The sequence below is a fragment of the Sinohyriopsis cumingii genome, chromosome 12 (assembly GCF_028554795.1).
Source record: "Sinohyriopsis cumingii isolate HCF-2022 chromosome 12, ASM2855479v2, whole genome shotgun sequence".
Lineage (NCBI taxonomy): Eukaryota > Metazoa > Mollusca > Bivalvia > Unionida > Unionidae > Sinohyriopsis > Sinohyriopsis cumingii.
Window position 1 is genome coordinate 9,539,821 of NC_142972.1, and position 26,268 is coordinate 9,566,088.

General features: G+C 34.4%; 2 protein-coding genes across 5 annotated transcripts in view; one reads left to right on the plus strand and one right to left on the minus strand.

Moving 5' to 3' along the window:
- The window catches only part of LOC149785988 (proteasome assembly chaperone 1-like), a 36,124-nt gene extending 13,947 nt beyond the window's left edge, over positions 1 to 22,177 (minus strand). Inside the window, exons 1-2 of one of the 2 annotated variants that reach the window (XM_089976261.1) lie at positions 22,159 to 22,177; positions 3,127 to 3,230 (exon numbers count right to left, since the gene is read on the minus strand). In XM_089976261.1, the coding sequence (XP_089832387.1) occupies positions 3,127 to 3,193 (67 nt within the window). In that variant the 5' untranslated portion in view covers positions 3,194 to 3,230; positions 22,159 to 22,177. Of the gene's footprint in view, positions 1 to 3,126; positions 3,231 to 21,827; positions 21,965 to 22,158 lie in introns of those variants that run through there. The other variant, XM_089976260.1, reaches the window with a different exon arrangement.
- The window catches only part of LOC149785989 (synapse-associated protein 1-like), a 193,325-nt gene continuing 189,206 nt past the window's right edge, over positions 22,150 to 26,268 (plus strand). For all 3 annotated transcript variants that reach the window (XM_089976257.1, XM_089976256.1, XM_089976258.1), the window contains exon 1: positions 22,150 to 22,468. In XM_089976257.1, coding sequence (XP_089832383.1) covers positions 22,180 to 22,468 — 289 coding nt within the window. In that variant the 5' untranslated portion in view covers positions 22,150 to 22,179. The remainder of the gene's footprint in view (positions 22,469 to 26,268) is intronic.

The window sequence follows — 26,268 nt, forward strand, 5'->3', positions numbered from 1 at the left end:
CACATGTTGAATGCAGTCTAATTTTTCACATCTGTACATGCTGATTCTCATTAAATTCTCGAGAGATGAGATGCAGAGTTTATTTCTGATGTCAGTTTTTATGAACTTCATCTTACTGAATCCATGTTCACAGTCTACAGTGCTGACAGGTGACACCAGTAGTCTCTCAGCAGCCGCAGATGCGCAAGGGTACGTTGCCCTGGATCTCACTGCTAACTGAATCAAGTCCTTAACACCTCTATACACCTTACCATTCCTGAGAACTTGAACCCTAGCATAAGCCACAAAGCCAGCCATCTCCTGACTAACCATTGCATTATCAACTTTAGTTGACATTTTAATAATAATAAAACCCTATGATCGTACATTGCAATGTAAGATAAGTGACATATAATGCGACCGTTGATTGCATGCATTCCGTAATTAAATGCCCCCCTCCCCCCCTTTATGGCTAGCTTCACAAAGCTTGTAATTGCTTTTTAAATCCCAAGAATGATCACGAAAGCTGTATAAATTTTCTCGACAAGCAAAATAGGATCTCCATTCCCACGAATGAAACTTTCACGAGTCAACACCTGGCAATATTGGACCGTATATATAAGCATAAATTCACACCCAATTTAGGGATTCTTTCCCTCCTGTATTTTGAGAAATAAATAATTATTTTTGTATTTATACACAGTAGTCGGTACTTCAAAGGTTATCAGTTTTCTATGACGGTTCAGCAAAACTATTGTATTGGTATATGTAAAAAAAAACAAAAACAAAAAAAAAACAACAGAAGGATTAGCCATTCAATTAACTGTATCTGTTCTATTCGCGTCTTCAGAAGTCAGTCAGTTGTAGGTATAGTTCGGTAGCATGATGGACTGTATCACAGCATACAGTACTCAGCCCAGATGTCAGCATAAGCAGATTATGATGTAACAATGCACTGTAAAGATGGGGTTGTCAATACGAACAAAGGATCGTTTGTTTAACAGATAGATTCAAATGCATTGCTTAGTCAAGTGTGTGGCTTCCTTTTGTTCTCCCTTTTAATTTATCCAGTCCAAATCTATGATTATATGTACAAATTAAATAACCAAAAAGTCTGTCGCCAAAAAAATTGCCAGATGGGATATTTTTGTCGCCAATAAGGATAAAAAATCACAATTTGCGACATTGGCAAAGCCCAGGACGATCCCTGGGCTAAGTGTACTTAATTGCATACTTTGGCTAAATATACTTTAATTGCATACTTTGGCTAAGTGTACTTTAATTGCATACTTTGGCCAAATGTACTTTAATTGCATACTTTGGCCAAATGTACTTTAATTGCATACTTTGGCTAAGTGTTCTTTAATTGCATACTTTGGCTAAGTGTACTTTAATTGCATACTTTGGCTAAGTGTACTTTAATTGCATACTTTGGCTAAGTGTACTTTAATTGCATACTTTGGCTACGTGTCCTTTAATTGCATACTTTGGCTACGTGTCCTTTAATTGCATACTTTGGCAAAACATACTTTAATTGCATACTTTGGCTAAGTGTACTTTAATTGCATACTTTGGCTAAGTGTACTTTAATTGCATACTTTGGCAAAACATACTTTAATTGCATACTTTGGCTAAGTGTACTTTAATTGCATACTTTGGCTAAGTGTCCTTTAATTGCATACTTTGGCAAAACATACTTTAACTGCATACTTTGGCTAAGTGTACTTTAATTGCATACTTTGGCTAAGTGTCCTTTAATTGCATACTTTGGCAAAACATACTTTAATTGCATACTTTGGCTAAGTGTACTTTAATTGCATACTTTGGCTAAGTGTCCTTTAATTGCATACTTTGGCAAAACATACTTTAATTGCATACTTTGGCTAAGTGTACTTTAATTGCATACTTTGGCTAAGTGTCCTTTAATTGCATACTTTGGCAAAACATACTTTAATTGCATACTTTGGCTAAGTGTACTTTAATTGCATACTTTGGCTACGTGTCCTTTAACTGCATACTTTGGCTAAGTGTCCTTTAATTGCATACTTTGGCTAAGTGTACTTTAATTGCATACTTTGGCTCTTATACTTATCAATTTCTAAGCTATCCCAGAAAGGTCATTTGCAATAAAACAAATTTTATACTTTCATCAAAAATGACCAGTAATGCTACATAACCTATGTTTATTTTATTATCTTTCAAGCACAATTAATAAACTGTCTAGTCAAAACATATGATCTGTCAAGCCCAAATTAATAATCTGTCCAGTTTAAATTAATAATAGAATCCAAATTAATAACCTCTCTACTTCAAATTTACAATCTTTCAATTTCAAATTTGTAATCTGTCTTGTCCAAATTAATAATCAGTCTACTTCAAATTTACAATCTGTCAAGTTTAAAATTTATATTCTGTCAAGTCCAAATTAATAATCAGTCTAGTCAAAATTCATAATCTGCATACTCCAAATTAATTATCTGTCAAGTCCAAATTATTGCTTAACAAAATTAGGATAGTTATGGTGTATGCATACTTATGAACTGGAAGTCATAGACAGAAATGCAGATAACAATAATAATAATAATAATAATAATAATAAAATAATTAAAATAATGAGGACTTTGTATAGCATGTGATCTTTAAAAGCTCTAAGCGCTTTACAACATTAGTCAATACCTATAACATAAAAAAAACATATAATGATATTACAAAAAACAAACACCATGAAATTAGAAAACATAAAAAACATGCTGAAAATATTTAAGGTAGGAAACATTATTAGTTTTTTAAGTTTGCTCTTGTAGTCAAAATAAGTGAGTTTCAAGAGCAAATCAATTAGATTAGTAATAGTTACACAAATTAAGATAGTCTTGGTGTATACATACATATGAACTGGAACTCATAGACAGAAATGCAGACCAAATCAAATAGAGTAGTAATATTTACACAGATCAAATCAATTAGAGTAGTAATATTTACACAGATCAAATCAATTAGAGTAGCAATATTTACACAGATCAAATCAATTAGAATAGTAATATTTACACAGATCAAATCAATTCTAGTAATATTTACACAGATCAAATCAAGTAAACTAGTAATATTTACACAGATCAAATCAATTAGAGTAGTAATATTTACACAAACCTGAAGCAGCTACTCCAACAGCCACAACGAGGAATTTACATGGTAATTTGCCACCAGTCTTCAACATCTCTGCACTAATCAATGGGGACCATCTTGCTCTCACACTAAAACATATGAGAAGAACAATCATTTAGATCCCAATTCTTTACTTTTGTTCTGAATAATAAGTCCCAGTATCTACACAGTGAAATTAGACTGTCCTCATGGTTGGTTATCATGATCAATAAGCAAAAATTGAATGATAAGATCTTATAATCTGATTAGATGATAAAATTGACATTGTTACCATATATACTCGCGTATAAGCTCATTCGCATATAAGACCCCCCCCAAAACTGAACAGGTATAAAAACTAAAAGGTGCATGACCCGCGTATAAGCCGACCTACAATTCCAAGACATCTCAAGATGCACAAGTTCTAAATGCATTTATTTAGGCAAAGTTATATTTAAAAAAATACATGTATGCTTATCTCGAGGTTGGCATGCATGATTATTAAAAAGAAATGGTATAAACTTGTTTGAAAAGTAATTTATGTAATTTTCTGTTTTCTTATTGTTTCTGCCTAATTTAGATTTGTGTATAATTTGATTGAACGATGACAAGAATTTAGCATTCGCTAGTTGCTGTAACACTACCTGTCCCTTTTGACTTGATTATTGTTTGCTTATGCATTATTGCATTGGACATTTTATATCAGTGCACCAGTAATTACGTTTTCACTTTGCTTTCAAATTGTAAATACCTAACTCATTAAAATTTAATCCCAGTATAACAACACAATGAAAAAACAATACATTTTTGATGCTAATACTGTAAAAGCTGAGTTGTATTTTGCTTTTAGGTAAGTGACCTTACACCATACCTGTCGGGGCCCCGAGTAGCTGAGTGGTCTAAAGTGCTCTCCGTTACGGATCACTGCCATCTCACCTGTCTGTGTGGGTTTGAGTCTCAGATTCGGCTAATGTGGGTACGTGAGAAAGCTTGCCAGTAGCTTCTCGTGTGATGGTGGTTCTTTCCGGGGTTTTCCCTCCACCATTAATACTGGCCGCCATGTATAGCCTATCATGTGCTGAAAAATGGCGTTAAACCCTACAACAAAAACACCATACCTGTCAACTTTCACGCCAGGAGGAAAAAAAATCCTGATTTTTGGGGTCACTCCACACCTACCTCCTGATTTCATAATATCTTCTGATTTTTGTAGAGAACTCCCGATTATTAAATTATGTCTCTGATTTTCATTTCTTCTAAATAAGAAAAGTCCTACAAGTTCTGTTGTATCATCTGTGAATTATTGTTGTGATGAAATAATTACTTTACTATAAAGAATTCGCTTCTTCACTAAGTAGTATGTTAAAGAATTCGCTTCTTCACTAAGTAGAATGTTAAATTTAAACATTATTCACGTAAATTAATGATTTTTTTTACCACTACAATAATACCACAAACAAAAAAAAAACCAGAACAAAATACTAAACAACAATAAAATCATCCACAATTAATTTAAATCCCAAGAATGATCACTAAGAATGCTTAACTCCATCTGCTATAGCTCCATTCCCATGAAAGAAACTAACACGAGTGAACACCTGGCATTTTTATACTGTATATACCAATGATAATTACCATCGTTAAATTAAAAGAAGGAATGAAAATACATACACGCAGCAAATGACCTCAAAGAACTAAGTCAAAATACATGTTTTATAACAAACAATACTAAATCTTTACGAGTTTACAATAAGGGAATATGGTCAGATATACAAAGAGGGGGAAATAGTTGCCACATGTACGTTACCATGAGGCTTGCTAATGTGGTACCTTAAGCTGAACAAAATCGGGAATCCTTTATTTGTCAATCAATTGCTGGTGCTTGCGTATCACACAATAGTGTAGAACGTGGTTTCTTTGAATTATTGCGGAGAGCCAATCGTTTTCACAGTATAGTTGCATGGATAAGGATTAACTTTTAATTAGTCGTGCTGGCTTTCTTGCTTGTTTTTTTAAGACTAATCTTTAGTTCTTGTGCAGTTTGACCACAGCTGACCAGAATATGAAAATAGGGCATGTTCTGGGGGAAAAAAGAGCATGTCATCAGGCAGAAACGGCAAGTCTTTTTGTGAATTTCAAGCATATTTGACCAGGAAGATCGATCAATATTTATTGAAAACAAGACTTTACAAATGCCACGAAAAACCTCCCGATTTTAGGTCCCATTCTCTATTTTTGTTATTCAGTCTCCCTACTAGGCTTCTGAAAAATTCAATGTGTGCCTTTGACCAGGTTTTACAAAACTATGGTAATTGTGCTAATATTAAGGAATAAAAGGAAATTACACATCAATGTACTTGTATAGTTTACCAGTCAAAATTCCCTCTTATCACAAGCCAGTTTCAGGATTTTAATGATTAACTGGCCTGTACTTCTGTCACAAAACAAAAGAAATTCACCCACTATCAACATAGGAGATGCTGAAACATCAAGCTTTCCACTGTGTGGAAAATTATGATGTTTGTTCAGCTAAAACACACATTCAACTAAAATTGACTGATGTTGATCTTAGTTGATCTATATGAGAATTTTAGCCTTTATTATTACCAGTCTTCGTGAGCATGTAAATTATGATGGTTATGTGCCTTGTACAATTAAATGTGCACACATTTTAAAAAATATTACCTCAATTTGTAGGATCACTTATATCACTGAAATGAGTAACTCATGAGCGTGTGATTCAATGTAAAATGAAACTGCTATTAAGGACTAGCTGAAATGTTATCTGGTAGAATGCAATTTGGTTGAAACAATGAATAAAGCAAAATCTGCATCTAATATGTTTGGGAATAAGTAAGGATTTAAGTGACACTATGCACGCTTTGAACTGTGTACATACTGTACATTATAGTTCAGCATGGTCTCCCTGGTAAACTCAACTAGCCCACAAATTATGAAGTCTGTATGAAGCTGGCAAAGAGGAGAATGCCAACGCTTCATTTACAAAAAAACTAAATGTACCCAGTGGGACTCTTGACTCTAACTATTCAATGGACACTATTGTAGATGCAAATGTAAATGGATTTTCAGGGTTTGTATGTGACTTTGAAGATGCTAATATATATGAACATTTAAATATAGAAATAGGATGTCAGATTGATAAAAGTAGTATGGAGACAATCTCAGTGAGTACCCCATTGCATGATGACATACATGTAATTGATATGAAACTAAATACAAAAGGTTTTAACATAGGTCACTTAAATGTACAAGGTATAGTGGGAAAGATAGACCAGATTAAGTTAATGTTGTCTTCCATGGAAAATAATATACATGTTTTAGGACTCACTGAAACCAAATTAAATGCTAACCACAATGATGATCTATTTCACTGTCAAGGCTACAATAAACCATTTCGTAGGGACAGAGAGACAGCAGGGGGGGGTCTTGTTGTATACATTAGGGAAGATGTAAATGTAAAAAGGCGACTTGACTTGGAGTCACATGAAATTGAGAGTATCTGGGTGGAAATTTTTCAAAATAATGCAAAATCTTTCCTAGCTGGTTTCATTTATAGACCACCTTCCTCCAAAGCATTTTGGAATGATAACTTTTTGAAACAAATAGAAAATGTTCTAGCACAGGAGAAAGAAACATATATACTTGGAGATATAAATAAGGACCTTCTCAATACTCAAATAAGGAACAACTGGATGGAATTTATTGAATCATTAGGCCTAGACCAGCTGGTAAATGAGCCTACAAGGGTAACAGAAAAATCAAGCACTCTTATTGATCACATTTATACTAACCTACCAGACAATGTGGCTTGTGTTAATGTACCAAATGTTGGTCTTAGTGACCACTATCCTACTTTTTTGGCAAGAAAGGTTAAATGCAAGAAAAATAAGAAAAATACACATAAAACGATCACTTACAGATCATTCAAAACTTTTAATGAAGAACAATTTCTCAATGACCTATATAAAGTTCCATGGAGTATGATCCAAAATTTGGATGACATAGATGAAGCCATGAGGGTGTGGACTGACTTATTTATGGATGTAGTATCTAAGCATGCACCACTGAAAGTACATCGAGTAAAGACTGATATTCAACCTAATTGGCTTACTACTGAAATCCTAGACGCTATGAAAACACGAGACAAATTCAAGGCTATGGAAAACCATGCACAATATAAAGTATGGAGAAATAAAATAACAAGTATGATCAAAAAAGCTAAAAAAACTTATTATCAATCATTGCTTGAAAACAAAAAGAGCAACACAAACTCCATTTGGAAAGTCTTCAATGAACTCACTGGAGGAACGCACAAAAAACAGACAAATAAAATTCACTCACTTCTGGTAAATGACACCATAGTCACTGATGAAACTGACATTGCAAATGTTTTCAATGATTTTTTCATCAACATTACCACAAAGTTAAAAGAGCCAGTGATAGAAAACAATTTTAATGAACTGAAAAAGTTCTGCAGCAGTAAAATCTCAAAGGAGGTATGTTTCTCTATCCCACCAGTGTCAAAAACCTTTGTTAAAAAATGTCTCAGTGAACTTGATACCAAGAAAGCTACAGGACTTGATCAGATTGGTCCACGACTCATTAAATCTTCTGCCTTTGCTATTGTAGATAGCATAACATTCATAATTAATTTAAGTATTGCAACCTCATCTGTCCCCAAAATATGGAAAACTGCAAAAGTAACTCCTATTCACAAATCTGGTTCTAAGGATGATGCTGATAACTACCGACCAATTTCAATACTACCAAACTTGTCAAAATTGATTGAAAAACATGTCCATGACTCATTCATGTCATATTTAACCAAACACTTGCTGTTACACCCTAATCAATCAGGCTTTAGACAGAACCATTCCTGTGAGACTGCCTTGATCTCCCTAACTGATAAATGGCTTCAAGCACTTGACCAAGGTAGAATAATAGGAACTGTATTTGTAGATTTCAGGAAAGCTTTTGACATGGTGGATCATGAAATCCTTTTGAAGAAACTGAAAATCTACCAGTGTGATGAAAGAACAATTAGATGGTTTACTTCGTACTTAAATGAGAGAACACAACATGTTTACATAAATAATGTTCTGTCTGAACCTGAAACAATTAGATATGGAGTACCACAAGGCTCAATTCTAGGTCCACTACTATTCATTTTATTTATTAATGACCTACCACTTTTACTAAGAGACTCAATAACATCTACAGATCTCTATGCAGATGACACAACATTGTCAGACATCCAAAACACAAAGCATGAGCTCGAAATTTCTTTACAGAATGCACTAAACAAACTGGAAAACTGGTGCACATGTAATGGCATGGTGGTAAATACTGGTAAAACTAAAATATTACTTATCTCAACACGGCAAAGAAGGACAAATCTTGATAGTGATGAACTATGTCTGACATGGAAGGATACAAATCTGCAAATAGTCTGTCATGATAGGCTACTTGGTGTTCTGGTAGATAATAACCTATCATGGACTGAACATATCAAACATACCAGTAAAAAAGTCAATTCAAGTTTATGGCTTCTCAGTAGGATAAGACATTTTCTCCCTGAAAGGCACAGGAAACTATTTTATAACAGTTACATACAACCCTATTTGGACTACTGTAGTACAGTATGGGGTAATTCAAATGATAAAAACATAGCAAAGCTGGCACATCTTCAAAAAAGAGCATTTGGGCTAATATCAATCCAGAAAGAAAGCAAGGAATGTTTAGCTGGTAGGTTAAAAATATTACCTATTAAAGACCGAATCTGTTTGAGAAAAGCCAAATTAATGTACAGGATATCTCAGAATAGTGCTCCTGAATATTTACAATCACTATTCCAGTATAGGTTACCTGGTAATACTCCCCACCTGCGATCCATGTCAACCAAACAGTATAAAATTCCCAAACCAAATAAGGAGTTATTTAAAAAAAGTTTCCAATACTCTGGAACTCTGCTCTGGAATAGTATTCCAGCTGAGATTAGAAATGCCCACTCTATTTCCTTCTTCCAAACCCAATATATCCAGTGGCTTCAGAGATGCAGCTTAAATAAATGAATTCCTTTGTATGAGGGCCTCAAGGTAGATTAGTTTTTAGCTAATTGTGTTACCCTCTTTAAATAAGGTCATTATTATTATTATTATTACCTTTATTTAACTTCGTGTTGGAGAAATCAGAAAATATGCACATGCAAAATAATAACAAAATCAACCATAGTACTGTGTAACAGTTTAATAATTGTCGGGTCAGCGAAAGTTACTCTTTTTTTACATGCTTATGTCTTAGGACATGGAAAAAAGTTATTGTTTCATGTCCCAAGATTTACAGCCATTACAGCAGTCAACAAAAAGACTACTGGCAAAGACAATAGAATATTTCACAAAACAAAGGGATTACCACTGATCAAGGCAATAGAGTATTTCATAAAACAAAGGGATTACCACTGATCAAGGCAACATAGTATTTCATAAAACAAAAGGATTACCACTGATCAAGGCAACAGTATTTCACAAAACAAAAGGATTACCACTGATCAAGGCAACAGTATTTCACAAAACAAAGGGATTACCACTGATCAAGGCAATAGAGTATTTCACAAAACAAAGGGATTACCACTGATCAATGCAATAGAGTATTTCATAAAACAAAGGGATTACCACTGATCAAGGCATAGAGTATTTCATAAAACAGTGATGACTACTGGTCAAAGCAATAAAGTATTGCATAAAATAATGTGATGACCACTGATCAAGGCATTAGAGTATTTCATAAAACAGTGCTGACCACTGGTCAAGGCAATACCATATTTCATAAAACAATGTAGATGTTATATGCCAGAAGTCTTTAGCATCTGCTACATCAATTAATTTTTTCTTGAAGGTACTATACACCTTTAGAGTTGATTCTTGATGGCACAATGACCTAACAATTTTCAATTCATTCACACAGTGGATGTCCAGTATACTTATCTGCAAGTCACACAGTGGACTTCCAATATACTTATCCTATCTGCAAGCCACACAGTGGACTTCCAATATACTTATCCTATATGCAAGTCACACAGTGGACTTCCAGTATACTTATCCTATATGCAAGTCACACAGTGGACTTCCAATGTACTTGTCTTATCTGCAAGTTACACATTAGACATCCAATATACTTCTATCTGTAAGTCGCACAGTGGACTTCCAATATACTTAATATCCTAAGTCACACATTAGATATCTAATATACTTATCCTGTCCATATGTGACAGTGTATGTCCAATATATGTATCCTGTTCATATGTCACATATGTATCATGATAAAAATTTTGTTTTCATATTGTTTTCCTCATAGGAACCAACAAATAATAGGAAACATGTGGATACAACCAATGAGAATGCCTAAAATTTGTTGAACATTTAAGACTTGACAATTTTCCACATTATTATTTTCAAAAACAATCCAAAGAAGCCACATTCTGTTTTATCATCTGTGTATACTGTTGTAACGAAATAAATAATATCACACTACAAGTTTTTTTCTTCATTAAATAGAATCTTACGTCTAAAAATTATTCATGTACACTTAAGAAATTTTTAACCCCTACAACAGTACTATAGTTAAAATACAAACCACAACAATAAAATTGTCCCCAATTAGTTTCAATCCAATGAATGATCACTGTGAATGCTGCATATTTTGTCTTGGTAAAAATAGGAGTCCCACCAGCAAAAGTTGCAGTCCCCTCACAGAAAACTTTGCAGAATAAAATAACTATTGGTTGCCATTTTGTTTAATTTCTACCTTCTTTATAACACCGACATAGCTCTTGTTTGTCCAACAGAGGGGGGACTGAATTTTGTCAATCCAAGGAGAGGCCTTATTCCAAACACATAGCCAGTTATGACATACTTTATTACACTTGGCTACTGTTCCATCTGAACTATCAGTCATAGCAACTTTAGCACTCTTCTGAATCTCATTACAATCTTTGTCAATTTTCTGTTTAATCCCAAAATACTTATCCAAATTTGCGAATGGCATTTTGTCTAAGTCTCAACATGCCTTGATTCCAACTTATTCAGCAACACTTGAAAATGAGCACAATAATGAAAGCTAAAGTTGTTGATTTGACGTACTCTTATAAATGACCATATGTATATCTCTGGGTCTTTCTGCCTCTGAATTCAATCGCTGTAAATATCAGCACATTTTCCCACCACTCAGCAGCCAATCAAAGTCTTGAACTTGCTGCCCAGCTATTGCATCATGTTCTTTTTACATACTCTTATAATAGCAACATATACATGTTTTTTTTTATTTTTTATTTTATTAACCCCGTAATAGGTTGACCAATGGGTCAGGGAACCATCCCAGGGTCACCTTACAATCAAACATTTCTGGTTATCAGATAATCTAGGGATAATAAATATAATCTACAGAGAAAGTAAAAAAGAAAACAACACACACACACGCATATACACATGCATATGGCACACAATCTAGGTGACATGGCCTTTGTGATATTACAATACTTTGTTCCTGTTTACCATCAAGTCAGAGACAAGTTAAATGTTCATTGTTGAGGTCCATTTTTGAAGAAATTGGTCCTCTTTTTTATTTACCTTAGCAGTGTATTTTTCAATGTTCTTATGCATTGCAACTATTTGCTTAAACGCAAAAATAGGATTTTTCATACTGAATCTGCAAGTATAAATATAATATTTTGCCAAAATAAGCAGAAAATTACCCAAACTGTCCAGTTGTTCACTTCCTAAAATTGTTTCTTTTTTGGACAGATGTACAATATTTGGGCAAAAAGGTGCAAAAACTTCAATAAAACAGTACCAAAACTGTGAAGTAATACTGCAGTCATTAAAGAGATGCTCAATACTTTCAGTTTCACTCTTACAGAAAGTACATTTGTTGTCATCAAAAATGTTAATTCTTTTAAGAAAATCATTAGTAGCAATTATTCTATGGATTAATTTAAAGTTAAAAGAGATCAACTTGGTATCCTTGGTACATCATTTTGCCCGGCTATATATATCAGACCACTCCTCACTACTTATATTTTTATTAAATACTTGCATCCAAGTTTCTTGCTTCGCAGTGTGTTGCCTTTTAGTTTCCTGTAAAAGATCTTTGTAAACAAACTTGAGTGAATCTTGTTTTCGCAAGTTCGTTATTTTATCCTCCTGCTTATCAAAATTATTATGTACTAGATGGTTTTTTATGGCATCTTTCTATGCTTTAGGAATTCTGGATATTAAGGAGAAGTATTTCAAGAAATCATCGCTTCCAGTTTTTTGTTTTATTATCTCAAACGGTATTAAATTACCGTGATCATCTACTAGATCGTTCAGAATTTCAAAACCAGCTTCTGTCCAGGATTTGTATTGATAAATCATTTTAGGGGGGACAAAATTTAAAATACTCATGGACAGATACTCGTTAGGACTTTGCGGTTCTTCTTTCCATTTAGATGTACTGCCAAAATTACATCTCTCCAAAAACTGTTTTTAATGAACTTACTAAATTCTTCTAATTTCCTTCTCCCTAAATTCCAAATATCCTTTTTATTTCTGAGTATAGTTGTATTGACTAAGTTCTGCCACATTCCATCTTCCTTTTCCAGCAATCTTTTAACCCATCTTACATTAATATACCTAATGAATGAAAATATGTGTATCATATTTAGTCCTCCCTCGTTTTCTGGGGAAACTAGTATATCACGTTTTATTCTCTCTACTTTTCCACCCCATATAAATTTAAATAACGTGCGATTTAGTTCTGCTTCAACTTTTGCTGATGGGTTAGGAAGTGCTGAAAAAAGATGTATGAATATGGGCAGAACAAGAGTCTTTACAACAATTACTTTACCAACTATTGACAGATGTCTTTGACTCCAGCTTGCCAGTATTCGTTTTGCCTTTGTTAGTTTCTTCATATAATTAATTTCCACCATCTGTTGTAAATCTGGAGAAAATTCTATGCCAAGGAGTGTAAAGTTAGAAGAGGACCAAATTAGGCCCATTTCAGGACATATTCTTTCATTAGAAAATTTCCTGTTTCCAATCCAAATAGCTTTTGTTTTTGTTATGTTACATTTAAGTCCCGATAATAGAGAGAAACCTTGCAAGATATTCATAGTTGCTTCAAGAGAAAAACTAGATCCATCAAGAAGAATAAAAGCGTTATCGGCATACTGACCCAATTTATATTCACTGGCGTCAAAGATTACTCCCCGTACATCCATGTTTTGCTTTAAAGTTATAGCTAAAATCTCAACCCCAATGATAAACAAATAAGGTGCAAGGGGATCTCCTTGACGACATCCTCTTTCAAGTCTAAAAAAAGATGACATATGTCCATTATTTATAACACAACTATTAGAGTCATTACAAAACAGTTTAAACCACTTCCAAACGGAATCACCAAAATTAAAAGATTGTAGAGCTTCTTCCACAAAGATCCAGTTAATTGAGTCAAAGGCTTTATTGAAATCTATTAACAATAATAAACCATATCTGTTTTCATTCTCAAGTTGGTCCATGATATCATATAATAGTCTGGTGTTTTCTCCAATGAATCTACCCTTCATATATCCTTTCTGAGTATCGCTGATTATTGATGGAAGAACCTTTTTAATCCTAGCTGCAATTGCTTCCGAAGCAATCTTATAATCAGTATTTAAAAGTGATATAGGTCTCCAGTTTTTAAAATATCTTCTGTCTTTTTCCTCCTTTGGTAGACATGTGATGACTCCTTGAGTCTGAAAATCTGAAAGTTTTCCTTCAGCATATCCGTAATTTATTGATCTACATATAAATCCCCCCAGAGACTTCCAAAAGAATTTATAGAACTCTACAGTGAATCCATCCGAGCCAGGACTTTTTCCATTTTCCATCCATTTTAGAGACATACCGAATTCATTAATTGTAAGCAGATCCTCGCATGATTCTCTTTCCTCTCGACTAAGTTTAATATTGTGATTAAAAAATCTATTTCGAGTTTCTTGAGTAGCCTCGTCATCAAGCTGAGCAATTCTACTTTTGAACAATTCCATATAAAACTGTTTTTGTGCTTCTAAAATATCTATTTGGTCAGATATATTTGTCCCATCATCTAAAATAATTTCCTTTATTGTCTTATTAACATAGTTTCTTTTCTCAAGATTTAAAAAGTACTTTGTGCTTTTTTCCCCAAATTCATACCATCTAGCTTTAGATCTTAATATAACACCTTCTATTTATTTTTTCTTAGATTCCTCTAATTCTGCTTTTTTTCTCTCTAAATTTTCCAGAATTTCCCCATTTATGTTATTCGACAGTCCCCCCTGAATTTCTATTATTTCCTGCTCAATTTTCTTTAATTTTTCCCATTTCTCTTTTGATTTCCTAATAGAATAACATAGTTTCAGATCTTATTTTCATTTTCAAAATTTCAAAGAACATTTGGTCGTTACAGGAAAGAGAAACATGGAGAGAGTCATCTTTATTTTCCCCTACATAATATTCATTTACAGTGTCAGTTATACACTTTCTGACCAAATCAGTATACTCAATGTTCCTCAACAGTTGGGTATTAAATTTCCAATATCCTTTTCCCCTTGGAAACGTTGAAAACGCCACACTCAAAACAATAGCTGAATGATCAGTCTTGTACCCTGGTAAGATACATGCATCAGCTGTATTCATATGAATGTCATCCGATACAAGAAAGTAATCTAGTCTACTTTGTTTCAAGGGAGATTTTTGCCTCCAGGTATACATCTTTAAGTCTTGGTTGGAATTTCGCCAGGGATCAATTAATTCCAATTTGTTTTTCAGGTCTTGAATCGCTGCCCTAGACTGTTGGTGTTTGTCATGTAAAATATTATAAGTATCCAAATCTAAGTCTTGAACAGTATTCCAGTCTCCGCACATTATAATTGATGTGTTCTCAAAAAATAAAGTCTCCTCCTTTAACTTTCTAAAAAAGCTAGGATTATCATCATTATAACCATACAAATTCATGAGGGTTATTCTGTTGCCATTAATTGTAATATCTAAAATAATAAATCTCCCTTGACTGTCACATCTTTCTCTATGAATTATAAATTCAAAAGTATTTCTAAAAAATATTGCAACCCCAGCACTCTTACTAGAGCAGTGGCTAAATATACATTTGTATCCCCATTCAGCTGCCCAATATACTTCATTGTTCTTTGTACTATGAGTTTCTTGCAAGCATATTATAGATACATTCTTTTGTTTTACCCAGTGGAAAATATCCCTTCGTTTTAAGACTGAACCTTACAGGCCTCTAACATTAATAGATATAATTTTTTATGTTATTATCCATGAAAACAGCAGAAATTTTACACATACATATTCTTGTACAGGAATGTATGAAGTAATTATCACCTTGAGTTTATCATATGCATGGCTTTCACACTCACACTCACACAGAATACAAACATCCATAATAAAATCATCCATGGTGTTACAGTAAATGCTGTAGCTTTGGCTGCGTTTAACATTGATACAGTATACTATAGACAACAAGTGAAACAACTCCATTTGCGATAACTCTTATGCACCTCTGACAGACCTTTCCGGAGCTAAGACAGTTTTGTAAACCAAACGGTACAGATTAAAAAGATTATAAGTTACAACTTAATGAATGAAAGAAGGGGTAAAAGGGAAGAAAAAGAAAGGGTGAAAGAGCGCATATATGGAAGTGGTGGGTGATTGAATGTATGAGCAAAAAATGTGAGACAGAGATTTATCGTGGAAGAGTAATGTTGAGAAAAGTGAGTAAACAACTGAGTAAATGTGTATATGAGAGTATAAGAGTGAAAGATGATTTATAAACTAGTGAGAGAATTTATTAGGGAGAGATATAACAGTGGACCAGCGAATTAACAAACATATTAATTAAGGATAAAATTGGTGAGGGAAAGAAATGACTTATAAACAAAATATTAAAACAAATTAGAGTAAAAAAAGGAGTATAAAAACGAAAGTTCACATACCTATTCGGTCAATTTCGTAAGTTCACAGAATTGCATATTACACTTATAATCTAATTTTCTCATCAATTTCATCATAGATGTCAAATTTTATCCTTTTTCCTGATTTGGTTTTACCATGCACAGATCCATTAAAATACCATGCACTGTCAATTTCTTGATGCCTAGATAATTTATTGATAAGTTCAGTATTCAGCCTGGTTACATCCTCTACCAGTCTAATTCCTTTGTACTGCAGAAAATCCTTTCGCTTCTTGATAATTGGAAGTTTACAATCCAGACTCCAAAATTTGACAATCACTGGCCTTGGTTGTCCCTGTCGACCTGGGATCCTATGCACAGCCACTATGTCCCTGTTATCTAAATTAATTTTTGTAACTTCCTTCACCAATTTCGGAATTCTCTCTCTCAGATTTTCATTTTCCTCCTCCTCCAGCCCTAAAACTTTTATGTTCAGCTTCCTTGAATATTGTTCGAATTGGTTTGAAGCTGCACTTGCTTGCTCTGATCTCCTCTCATAATCTTTCATATCAATCCTCATTTTATCAGTTTCCTTCTTTGCTTCTTGTAATTTTTCTAGCAATTGGTGGTTTTCAAATTCCAGTGAATCCACCCTATCCATCAACTCTCCTGTCCTCTCCTTTACTACCCTTTCACTTTCTGCTACTATCTCCTTTCTCAGATCTTCCTTCACATTCTCTAACAATTTCCTCACAATAGTTGTAACAATTTCTGTTAGGTCATCTTTTTTCACCAAGTCAGCAATAGCAGATGTAAAATCTGCTTTTGAAATGCTCCCTCTGAGACTTTGCTTTATTTCATCCAAGTCCAGCTGAATTGTACTCAAGGTTGATTCACTCATACTTGTGTCAGATGTCTCCATTGTGCCACTCTGTAATCTGGTTTTTATTTGTTGCTTGCCTTGATCTTTCTTTCCACTCATACTTGTAGATAATCTTGTTTAGACTAATTTTTTTCTCACTACTCAGTTGTGGCACTGACATTTATTACTCACCATGTGCCAAACAATTCTTACAACTGAAGGCAAACTACACTGAAGTAAGTAAACGAGTCAAACAGATCAGGTAGGGAATGTCTCAAAACTGCACCACTAAACTTCCATCTCTATTCCATCATATTTGAATTTTGAGTGGAAAAACAGATTTTTTCAAAACTGATTAAGATCTACCAATAATGTTGTATGTCCTGCATTCCTTGAATATTCACACATAATCCCAACAAGTATGAACCATTTCACTGTAAAAATAACCACTTATAACTGCCAAATTCTACATAGCCCACTTTACTAGCTTCCACCTATAGCCGCCATTACTGAACACCCAACATATACATGTACATCAGGGGGTCTTTCATCCAATGAATTCTTTCATTGTAAATATCAGCACAGCGATTTGATCAACACATTTTCCCACTAGGTAGGTGGTTTAAGCAGGACTGACAGTCCTTTGAATTTGCCACCCACCCATTGCATGCATATGGAGGACTCCCATCTAAGTGATTTTCTGTGTCCCAGATACAAAATTGTGTCTAAATATGCATGATTTTTTCTGAGACCTCTGAAGATTGGGCATAATTTATTTGCCAATCAATTACTGTTGTTTACATACACACACTGTAGAACATGATTTCTTTGAGGTTTGTTGGAGGTTCAGTCCTTTTCACAAGATCAATGCCATGATAAAGGTTAACTCAGATAATTAGTCATACTAGCTTTATTGCTTGTGTACTTAAGTCTAACCTTGAGCTGTTGTGCAGTTTAGTCACAGCTGACCAGAATATGACAAGGGGGCACATCCTATGGGAAAATAAGGCATGTCACAGAAAGCAACAGCGTGTCCCATGGTCACTCGCACATATGGGCACTAGCCCCCCTCCGGATTTCACCTTTAACACGATCAGGCCAACTACCTTAAAATTTAATGGCTAACCAAAACATGTTTGCCCTGCCCCCTGGAAAGGTTTCTGTGAGAATTTCATGCATATTGGACCTGGAAGAGTGGTCAATATTTACTGAAACCATTGCTTTAAAAATGCTGCATAAAAACCTCCCAAATTTAGGGCCCAATCACCAAATTTTTTTAATCAATCTCCCTACTTTTCATTCCAAAAGTTGACAGGTATGGGTGTGACATAACCTTAGTATTGGGTTTGACATAACTTTATTAGTGTGCGACTTGACCTGGATGTGACATGACCACGGTGTGACATGACCATGTACCCTTGGCAACAAGGTTAGAAATTATAAATTGATGAATGAAATGACTAAGCATTTTTTATATCCTTGATGCTTTCATTTTTAAAATCAGTGGGGGGTTTACTAAACAAACAGGAGATGTGTGAATACTATAATTTGTGGGGATACTTATGTTTATTTAAGGCTTGACTGCAATTTTTCATTATTTTTTCTGTACTATATATTGGCACATTAGGATATTTCTAAGCCAGAGTTATAAATTTCATATGAGCATTATTAAGAATGCACAAAAAACAATAAATAAAAAAGGTGACAACTAGTCTCTTGGGAGCTACTGCATATATAGTGTAAGTCACACAGGTCATATAAGTGCATTTATTGATATAAGTTTAAAAAATAATTTTATTTTTAAAATTTAATAGTAATGTAGTTATAACAAAGTTTATTCAATCATGATTTTTGAGTGATCTACACAGACATATGAAAATTATCAATGGTTATGGACTTTTACAATGTTAGTTCAGCATTATACTTTGTCAAGAAAAGTCGATATTGGATTGAACTATTATTAGTGCTGGGGGAATCAAGTGTACAACAGCGTGAACAAGAAGTCATGTGCATCTTCAGTCATCTCCTGTATGGATGATCAACTATGAATGGGACAGAGGAGTAACATACAATAAGTTTTATTCATAGCAACTTCATAAAAAAAAATCAAAACTGAAATGAGCTGTAAAGATATGCTAAATAATAATAATGACAAGATACACACACACTCACACACACCTGCCAACCCCTGGCGAGGAAAAAATGTAATACAAGTGGACAAAAAGAGTAATCTGAGCAGAAAAAGAGTAATCCACATATAACATGAGGAAAATTCAATGAGCATATGTACAAAATGATTTATTTATCCCTCTGGACTTTTAACATCAATTACTGCTTCAAGTTTTTGTATACAACACCTTGAGCTTTAAAAAGAAACAGACTCTCATATACTGCATTTCAAAACACTTTGTACCAGCTAAGACTATGAATGTTTTGCAAACCAGTAGAGTACTAAGTACTGGGTTACAGAGCCTGGATCTCAATTCAGTTTTATTTTTGTTAAAAATACTGAACAATCTCTCATAGTCAGTATTAGAATGGTAAAGAACCAGTATTCCTTTCATAACCTGGGGCAGTCTGTGTTTTATTAAGAACTCAGTACATAATGCCTCCACATGTATAAAATTCGTGTCCACAATTTAGTTCTGCTGTAAAAAAGAAGTTACCTTAGCAATGGAGTTAGTAAAATTAGCTAATTCAAGGTTTCTTTGTTTTACCACCTTGACCAATATTAAAATCCTTTTCACACAGTCTACTGGGGGCATGAAGTTGCCCTAGAATGGAACGCTGTATTGTGTAATTCATGTATTCATCTGTGAATCGATTTTTCATCTTTTCCTAATCCATCTGTGAAATTATTTGAAAAACATTTTTGCTCTAACACACACATCGACTAGAATAAATGACTTGACTTTTAGCGTCAAATAACTATAGACTGGTTCTGTACCAGGTATGAATTTGAACAAAGAATATGACATCAAAGATTTCAAGTTAAAAAACCAGTATGTTCTCTCCTAAGCCATACAGCTGCTATAAATAGAAAACAAGGTCAAAAGTTTGAAAGTAGAACCAGCATGTTTCTTGGAAATAGGGCAGCTGCTATAAATAGAACATAATACTGTTAGGAAAGTGCATGCAAGTCTACAGACAAGCGCACTCTTATGTTGTACTTACATAGAAGCTGTCTTTTCTAGAATATGGTCTGTGGGATTAATGGGATATTAATAAAATCAAGAAAACAAATTTTTAATTTCTTTTGGAAGGGTATATACCAAAAACACATAATCTGAATACATTTATGCATAAGGCATAATTTAGTGAAAAAAAGCATAATGATCACATCAAAAGTGTAATGGTTGGCATGTATGCACACACACACACACACATATATATACATAAACAATGAATGAAGTGACTAAGTTTTGTGCATTTTTTTTATATCCCTTTTTTAAAATATTATCATTCTCTCAATCTTGAATTTCCGACACGTCTGTCTCTGCCTCTCAAAATTCTGTCGTGATGGCCAGACCTAACTACAGCTCCATCACAAGCATTTGTCTGTTCCTAGTGATACACTCCTCACTAGCTATTATGTCATAGCCTCAACTTGATTTGTTGTGATTGAGGCTACGAACTGATCCCATATCATGTAATGGAACAAAAGTCAGAAAAACAAATAGTGTAGAAATCTACTACATAAGTATAATCGTGTTGTGAAAGAAGTTTGGCTTATTTTTAATTTATTAAGCCCTTACACAATAAAATAAATTGACACAGTTACACTAACCTCACCGTGTCTGCCATGGCAGATAATGCAAGCCTCTCACCGTGACCCCTTTTCTATATAAGGCTTGCCAGACCATATATGGATAATCTACACTATGATATTATCATTCAAGTGGTGAATAATGGCTTCTTGGTGGAATTTCAAAGTTGCAGATAAACCATATTTACTTTTAATGTGCAGATTTTCTGACTCAACATGCACCATATTTTTACTACGATTTGTTTACGTTTCCAGATAAGGCCTAAATGTCCTTATATGGCACACAAGCAAATGAGGCTGAGAATGGAAGTAATCATTATTTGAAATAATATGGCGGACGATCTAAACAAAAATATTGGATAAGGTAAACGAGATTTTACAACTATTTCTACAATGATTTGCGATACTTCTGGTATTAAATAAGACGACTACTCAATTTATTTAATTATATGCTAGGAATATGTTCAAATTGTTGATATTAGGATAAAAGAGCACATGGTGTGAATCACACCTGGCTTGCTCCATTGACACTTATACGCTCACGTTAGTACCCTGTCCACGAGGTACGAGTAGGGGTACTAATATTAGTACCAAGTCCTCACTAGGTTTCAAGAAGTTGTTCTTGCCTTGGGGTGATGCTGCTTTCCACGCATGCGTCAGCAATTTAAAAATAAGGTCATTAATAGATGTATACATAGGTGTTCTGTTCTGAGTTATCACTAAAAAGTGAGTGCTCTGAAGGATTTCATGCCAGGGGTTAAAAGAAGAGGGTTTTAGTTACCATCCACATACCAAGGTCAGTCGAAATAAATTTATTAATTATTAGCGAGCGTCAGATAGTCACTAGTGATGGGGAGGTTAAAACAGCGTAAAACTTCAGTATGGAATACGGACCGACAACGCTGGCCTCCGCTGTCAGAAAAAAAGAAGAAGCGGAGACCTACTTGTGCGTCTACCCTTGTTGGAAGAGAGCAAATGAATCAATAGTAACGTCGACAGTGAAGTCTGCAGCTGTTGCTTGAGATACGAGGTAATAATGTGTTTAAAAAACAAAGCAAAGATTTATGTTTAACGTGTATTACGACAAATATTCTTGGTTCTCATCCTCATCTTCGTCATCATCTACTGCCCGGGACATGATTTCGCCGTCGTAGGCAGCCATGCTTAATCATTTCAGTTGGGTTGTTTATGTATTACAAACGAATTTCTATTCTATTTGATAATTTTAAAACCAGACAACCAGTTTGACTTCAACTTCCGGGAAAGTTCATCAAGTTGAAGAAGGGCTTTTAATGTAATGAAATAATGTTTTATTACATTTGAGCAAGCATTTTTCTAACCTGATATCACCTGATGATGTTTACTTTCTGAAATTTGCAACTGAATCGTATCGTACTTCCCATTTAAAGTTACCTTCATTTGTCGTTTTGATCCATGGCTTCAAAGATATTTAATTCCGTTACAAGCTGGCTACGTGTTGATAATACTTCAGAGGAAAAAGATAAAGATAAGGAGCACACGGAATCTTCTGACAGTAAAACAATTGTAACTGCGCCGAAGTCAGATCCCATATCTCCGTCGAGCCCTGACAGTGACACAAAGAAACCAGAGGAGACAGAGGCGCAGGAGGAAATTGCTGAAGAGGCAGACCCATTTGAAGACGCCCAAAAAGCAATTGAAGAAGCTTCAGCAAAAGCTATACATACAGCTAAAGAATGGGGAAGTAGGTTTTAAGATTTTTTCATGATGAAATCTATTTGCTATTTTTGTACTACAGTTGAGGTTAAGTATTTTCAGTTAAAGGAATTATGTAACATACAACTTATAGACAGGGTTCGAAATACACAATAGTAAGTAGTGGTTTGAATGAAGCTGGCCATGGTAAATTGGTCATGTAACTAATTATAGAAGTAACTCATCATTTGCTATCCTCCTTCCCCACCCCCACTCCAGAATTCTGATCATAAATATTTGGCTCATCTGACGCTGAGTTTGAAATTAATGAAAACAAATACAGTTTTAATGTCTTTTTCTTGCATAACACAAGATGACTAGTCCTGCTATAGCAGATGCCTCTAACACACTTTCATTTGGTTTGAATGTGATGGAAGCTGGGAATGACAAAATCAGATTAAGTTGAAGTATGTTTCTTTAAAAAAATGAATTAAAAAAAAATAATATTTAAGAAAGTGCTTACATAGCTTTGTTTCATTCAAGATACTTATCATCCTTTTAACCAGTTTCAGCATTCTCCATTTCACCACTTGGTCATTTTCACTTTCTGGACTTCAGAGTTACCTTGCCCCCACAAAAAGAACTTTTTTTTACATTTTATATACAGTAAAACCTGTTGTGAGAGACTGCCCCTTCTGCCAACAAAAAAAATGGTCTCTCAAGACAGGTGGTCTCTCATAGCAGGTTTGTACAAAAAGACCAATTTCCAAGGTCAAGTTTCAGAACAATTTAAAAACAAATAACCACAATCACTGTACATATATTCCATTCTTTATTAATAGTTCTTGGTAAAATATTGTATGCATTAATCAAAAAACACAATTATATAGCAGTGAAGATATACTTCTATTATTAAACATGAAATCACATTTACATTTGAAGATCACATATATTACCATATGAAATCATTTCTGATTTACTCCTTTTCCTCTGTAACAAACTAAATTTGTTTTACTGATGTTTAAATGGATTTTTTATGAGTGGTCTGCTCTTTTTCACTTCTTTCAGTTACAATAATTATTTTCTCCAGCCTTAAAATTTGTCTCTTTTTAGTTGGAGGTTCATTCATTGTTATTAAGGTTCTAGGTGTTAACATTATTAATGCTCAGTTGTAATATTTACTGTAAAGACAGTTTTGACTGGGCTTTGGGAAAATATGAAAAATCTATACATGTGCATTGCATATCTAACAATTATTGAAATAAACAATTATCTCATCCAGAAACAGAACCATTTACTCATTCAAAGAAGACATACAGGGATTAAAAGTGTGTAACCCGGTCGCACCAACTTGAATAGATGATAGCTTTGTGATTGGGATGTAGTCACTTACCACTGGGAGAAAAAACAACATACATAACAAGTCTTTAACACTATCAATCAAATCCTGCAAACGTTTCTGTCTTGCCGGTTTAATAGAAAATGACCATATTCACCCCTAGGCAATACGGATTAACTCTAAAGGCAAACAATATACATGACCACCACATCAGTTTTGGAACTACAGTGGCAATTCATGACATGTACCAGGGCCCCGAGTGGCCGAGTGGTCTAAAGCACTGTCCGTTACGGATCACTGCCATCTCACCTCTATCTGCGTGGGTTTGAGTCTCGGATTCAGCCAATGTGGGTATGTGAGAAAGCTTGCTAGGAGCTTCTCGTGGGTCGGAGGTTCTTTCCGGGGTTTTTCCGTGCTCTTCCTCCACCATTACTACTGGCTACCATGTATAGCCTATCATGTGCTGAAAAATGGCGTTAAACCCTACAACAACAACAACATGACATGTACGTTATCCAGGTTTATGGGCTGGAATGACTATCACCAGTAGCCACAATCTGTTTTGTTTCTTTTTTTATTATTCATTTTATGTTTATTTTTTATCAGAACAATCGTTACTAATCAAGCATTCATTGTAACAAATGATTACATATAGGTCAGTGGTGCCTGTCTATGTTCTCGTGATATGGTCATTCATAGGGATACTTGGTCCTACTCATACATATGATCTATGATAAGGCCAGGAAACAGACTGAGTGCAAGAATAATTAGTCTGGTTCCCTGCTTCGTGGATGATTTAAAACCTGCATGTTGTAGATATGCTCTAAGTATGTTGCTTAAACCTGGAGGGTTTAAGACATGCATGTTGAAATTGAGTGAAAACATCTTGTAGATGGCTTAGAATGTCGCAGAAAGTTTCCTAGTAAATGGTGTCATCCAGGTACTGTATATATAGTGACATCCAGGTACTGTATATATGGTGTCATCCACTTACTGTATATATAGTGTCATCAGGGTACTGTATGTATAGTGTCATCCAGGTACTGCATATATCATGTCATCCAGGTACTGTATATATAGTGTCATCCAGGTACTGTATATATAGTGTCATCCAGGTACTGTATATCTTATGTCATCCTGGTACTGTATATATAGTATCATCCAGGTACTGTATAATATATATTATGTTATCCAGGTACTGTATATTTGTCATCCAGGTATTGCATATATTGTGTCATCCAGGTACTGTATATATAGTGTCATCCAGGTACTGCATATATTATGTCATCCAGGTACTGTATATATAGTGTTATCCAGGTACTGTACATATCATGTTATCCAGGTACTGCAAATATTGTGTCATCCAGGTACTGTATATATTGTATGTTTTTCAGTGCTAAGAAAAGTCATCATCAGTTTCTTTAAGGTAGAAATAGAAACTGAATTGCATTATCAGAACAGTACTCCTCATAACTGATTCCGTTCATTTTGGTGTTCTGACAATTTTGTTTCTTCTATTTCTTCCTGTTGAAAACCATTTATTAGATCAGTCCAATGAATTGTCTCTCTGTGGTGGGGAATAAGAATCACTCATGATTAGTTGATTCACTGTCAACATTTTCTACATTTTTTCAGTTTCATATCTTGCATGAATCAGAATTCTGTGCAGTGATTCTTTCACAGGTCTTATCTAGCATACCTTCTATTCGTCATGTGTCATTTCCAATCCATTCAGCAGAAGCCATTTTTTGGGTGTTCATGTACTTTCCATGATTCAGCTTGGTCTAATCAATCCATGGGAGAATATGGAGGTTCATTGTAACCCACAGTAGTTTCTGTATAAACAGCTTTTTATTTCACGCTTTGCCCTAATTGATATTTATCAGATAACAGAACTCTGCAGCTTGCCAAAACAGGATTACCTACACAACACAGGGAACAGCTGATGTTTAGTTAGGAGCTCAGTGTTTGTTATGGGTTGGAACTATTCAGGCATGACTATAATGTATAGTATGGCTATGAAAATGAAAGTAGTTGCCATAGAATTTATATACTGCACAGTTTCTATTTAAATGGAGTGAGATGCACTGGCTTGTTGAGTATTTTGTGTAAAACGCTATTTTTTTGTAATACTGACTTGTTGAGTATTTTGTGTAAAATGCTAATTTCTTTGTAATACTGACCCACTCACTTGTCATTTGCTTGTCAGATAAGAATGACAGTGTGATCTACTCTGTGTACGTGTGTGTGTCTGTGTGTGTGTGTGTCTGTGTGTGTGTGCATAAAGGTAATAACATGGACTCTTGGGGATTTATTCAAAATGAACATCAGGGTGGACAAGAATTGTAGTTTTGGATCTTTCGTTACTGAGATTGAAGAGCACAGTGGTTTAAATAGTAAGAAGAATGGATTATGGAATAAAATGCAAAAGAAAATTTTAAAAGAATACACGACCCATTGCTATTGCTGAAAATGTGAATACAATAACCCATAGAGTGGAGAATTGTGAT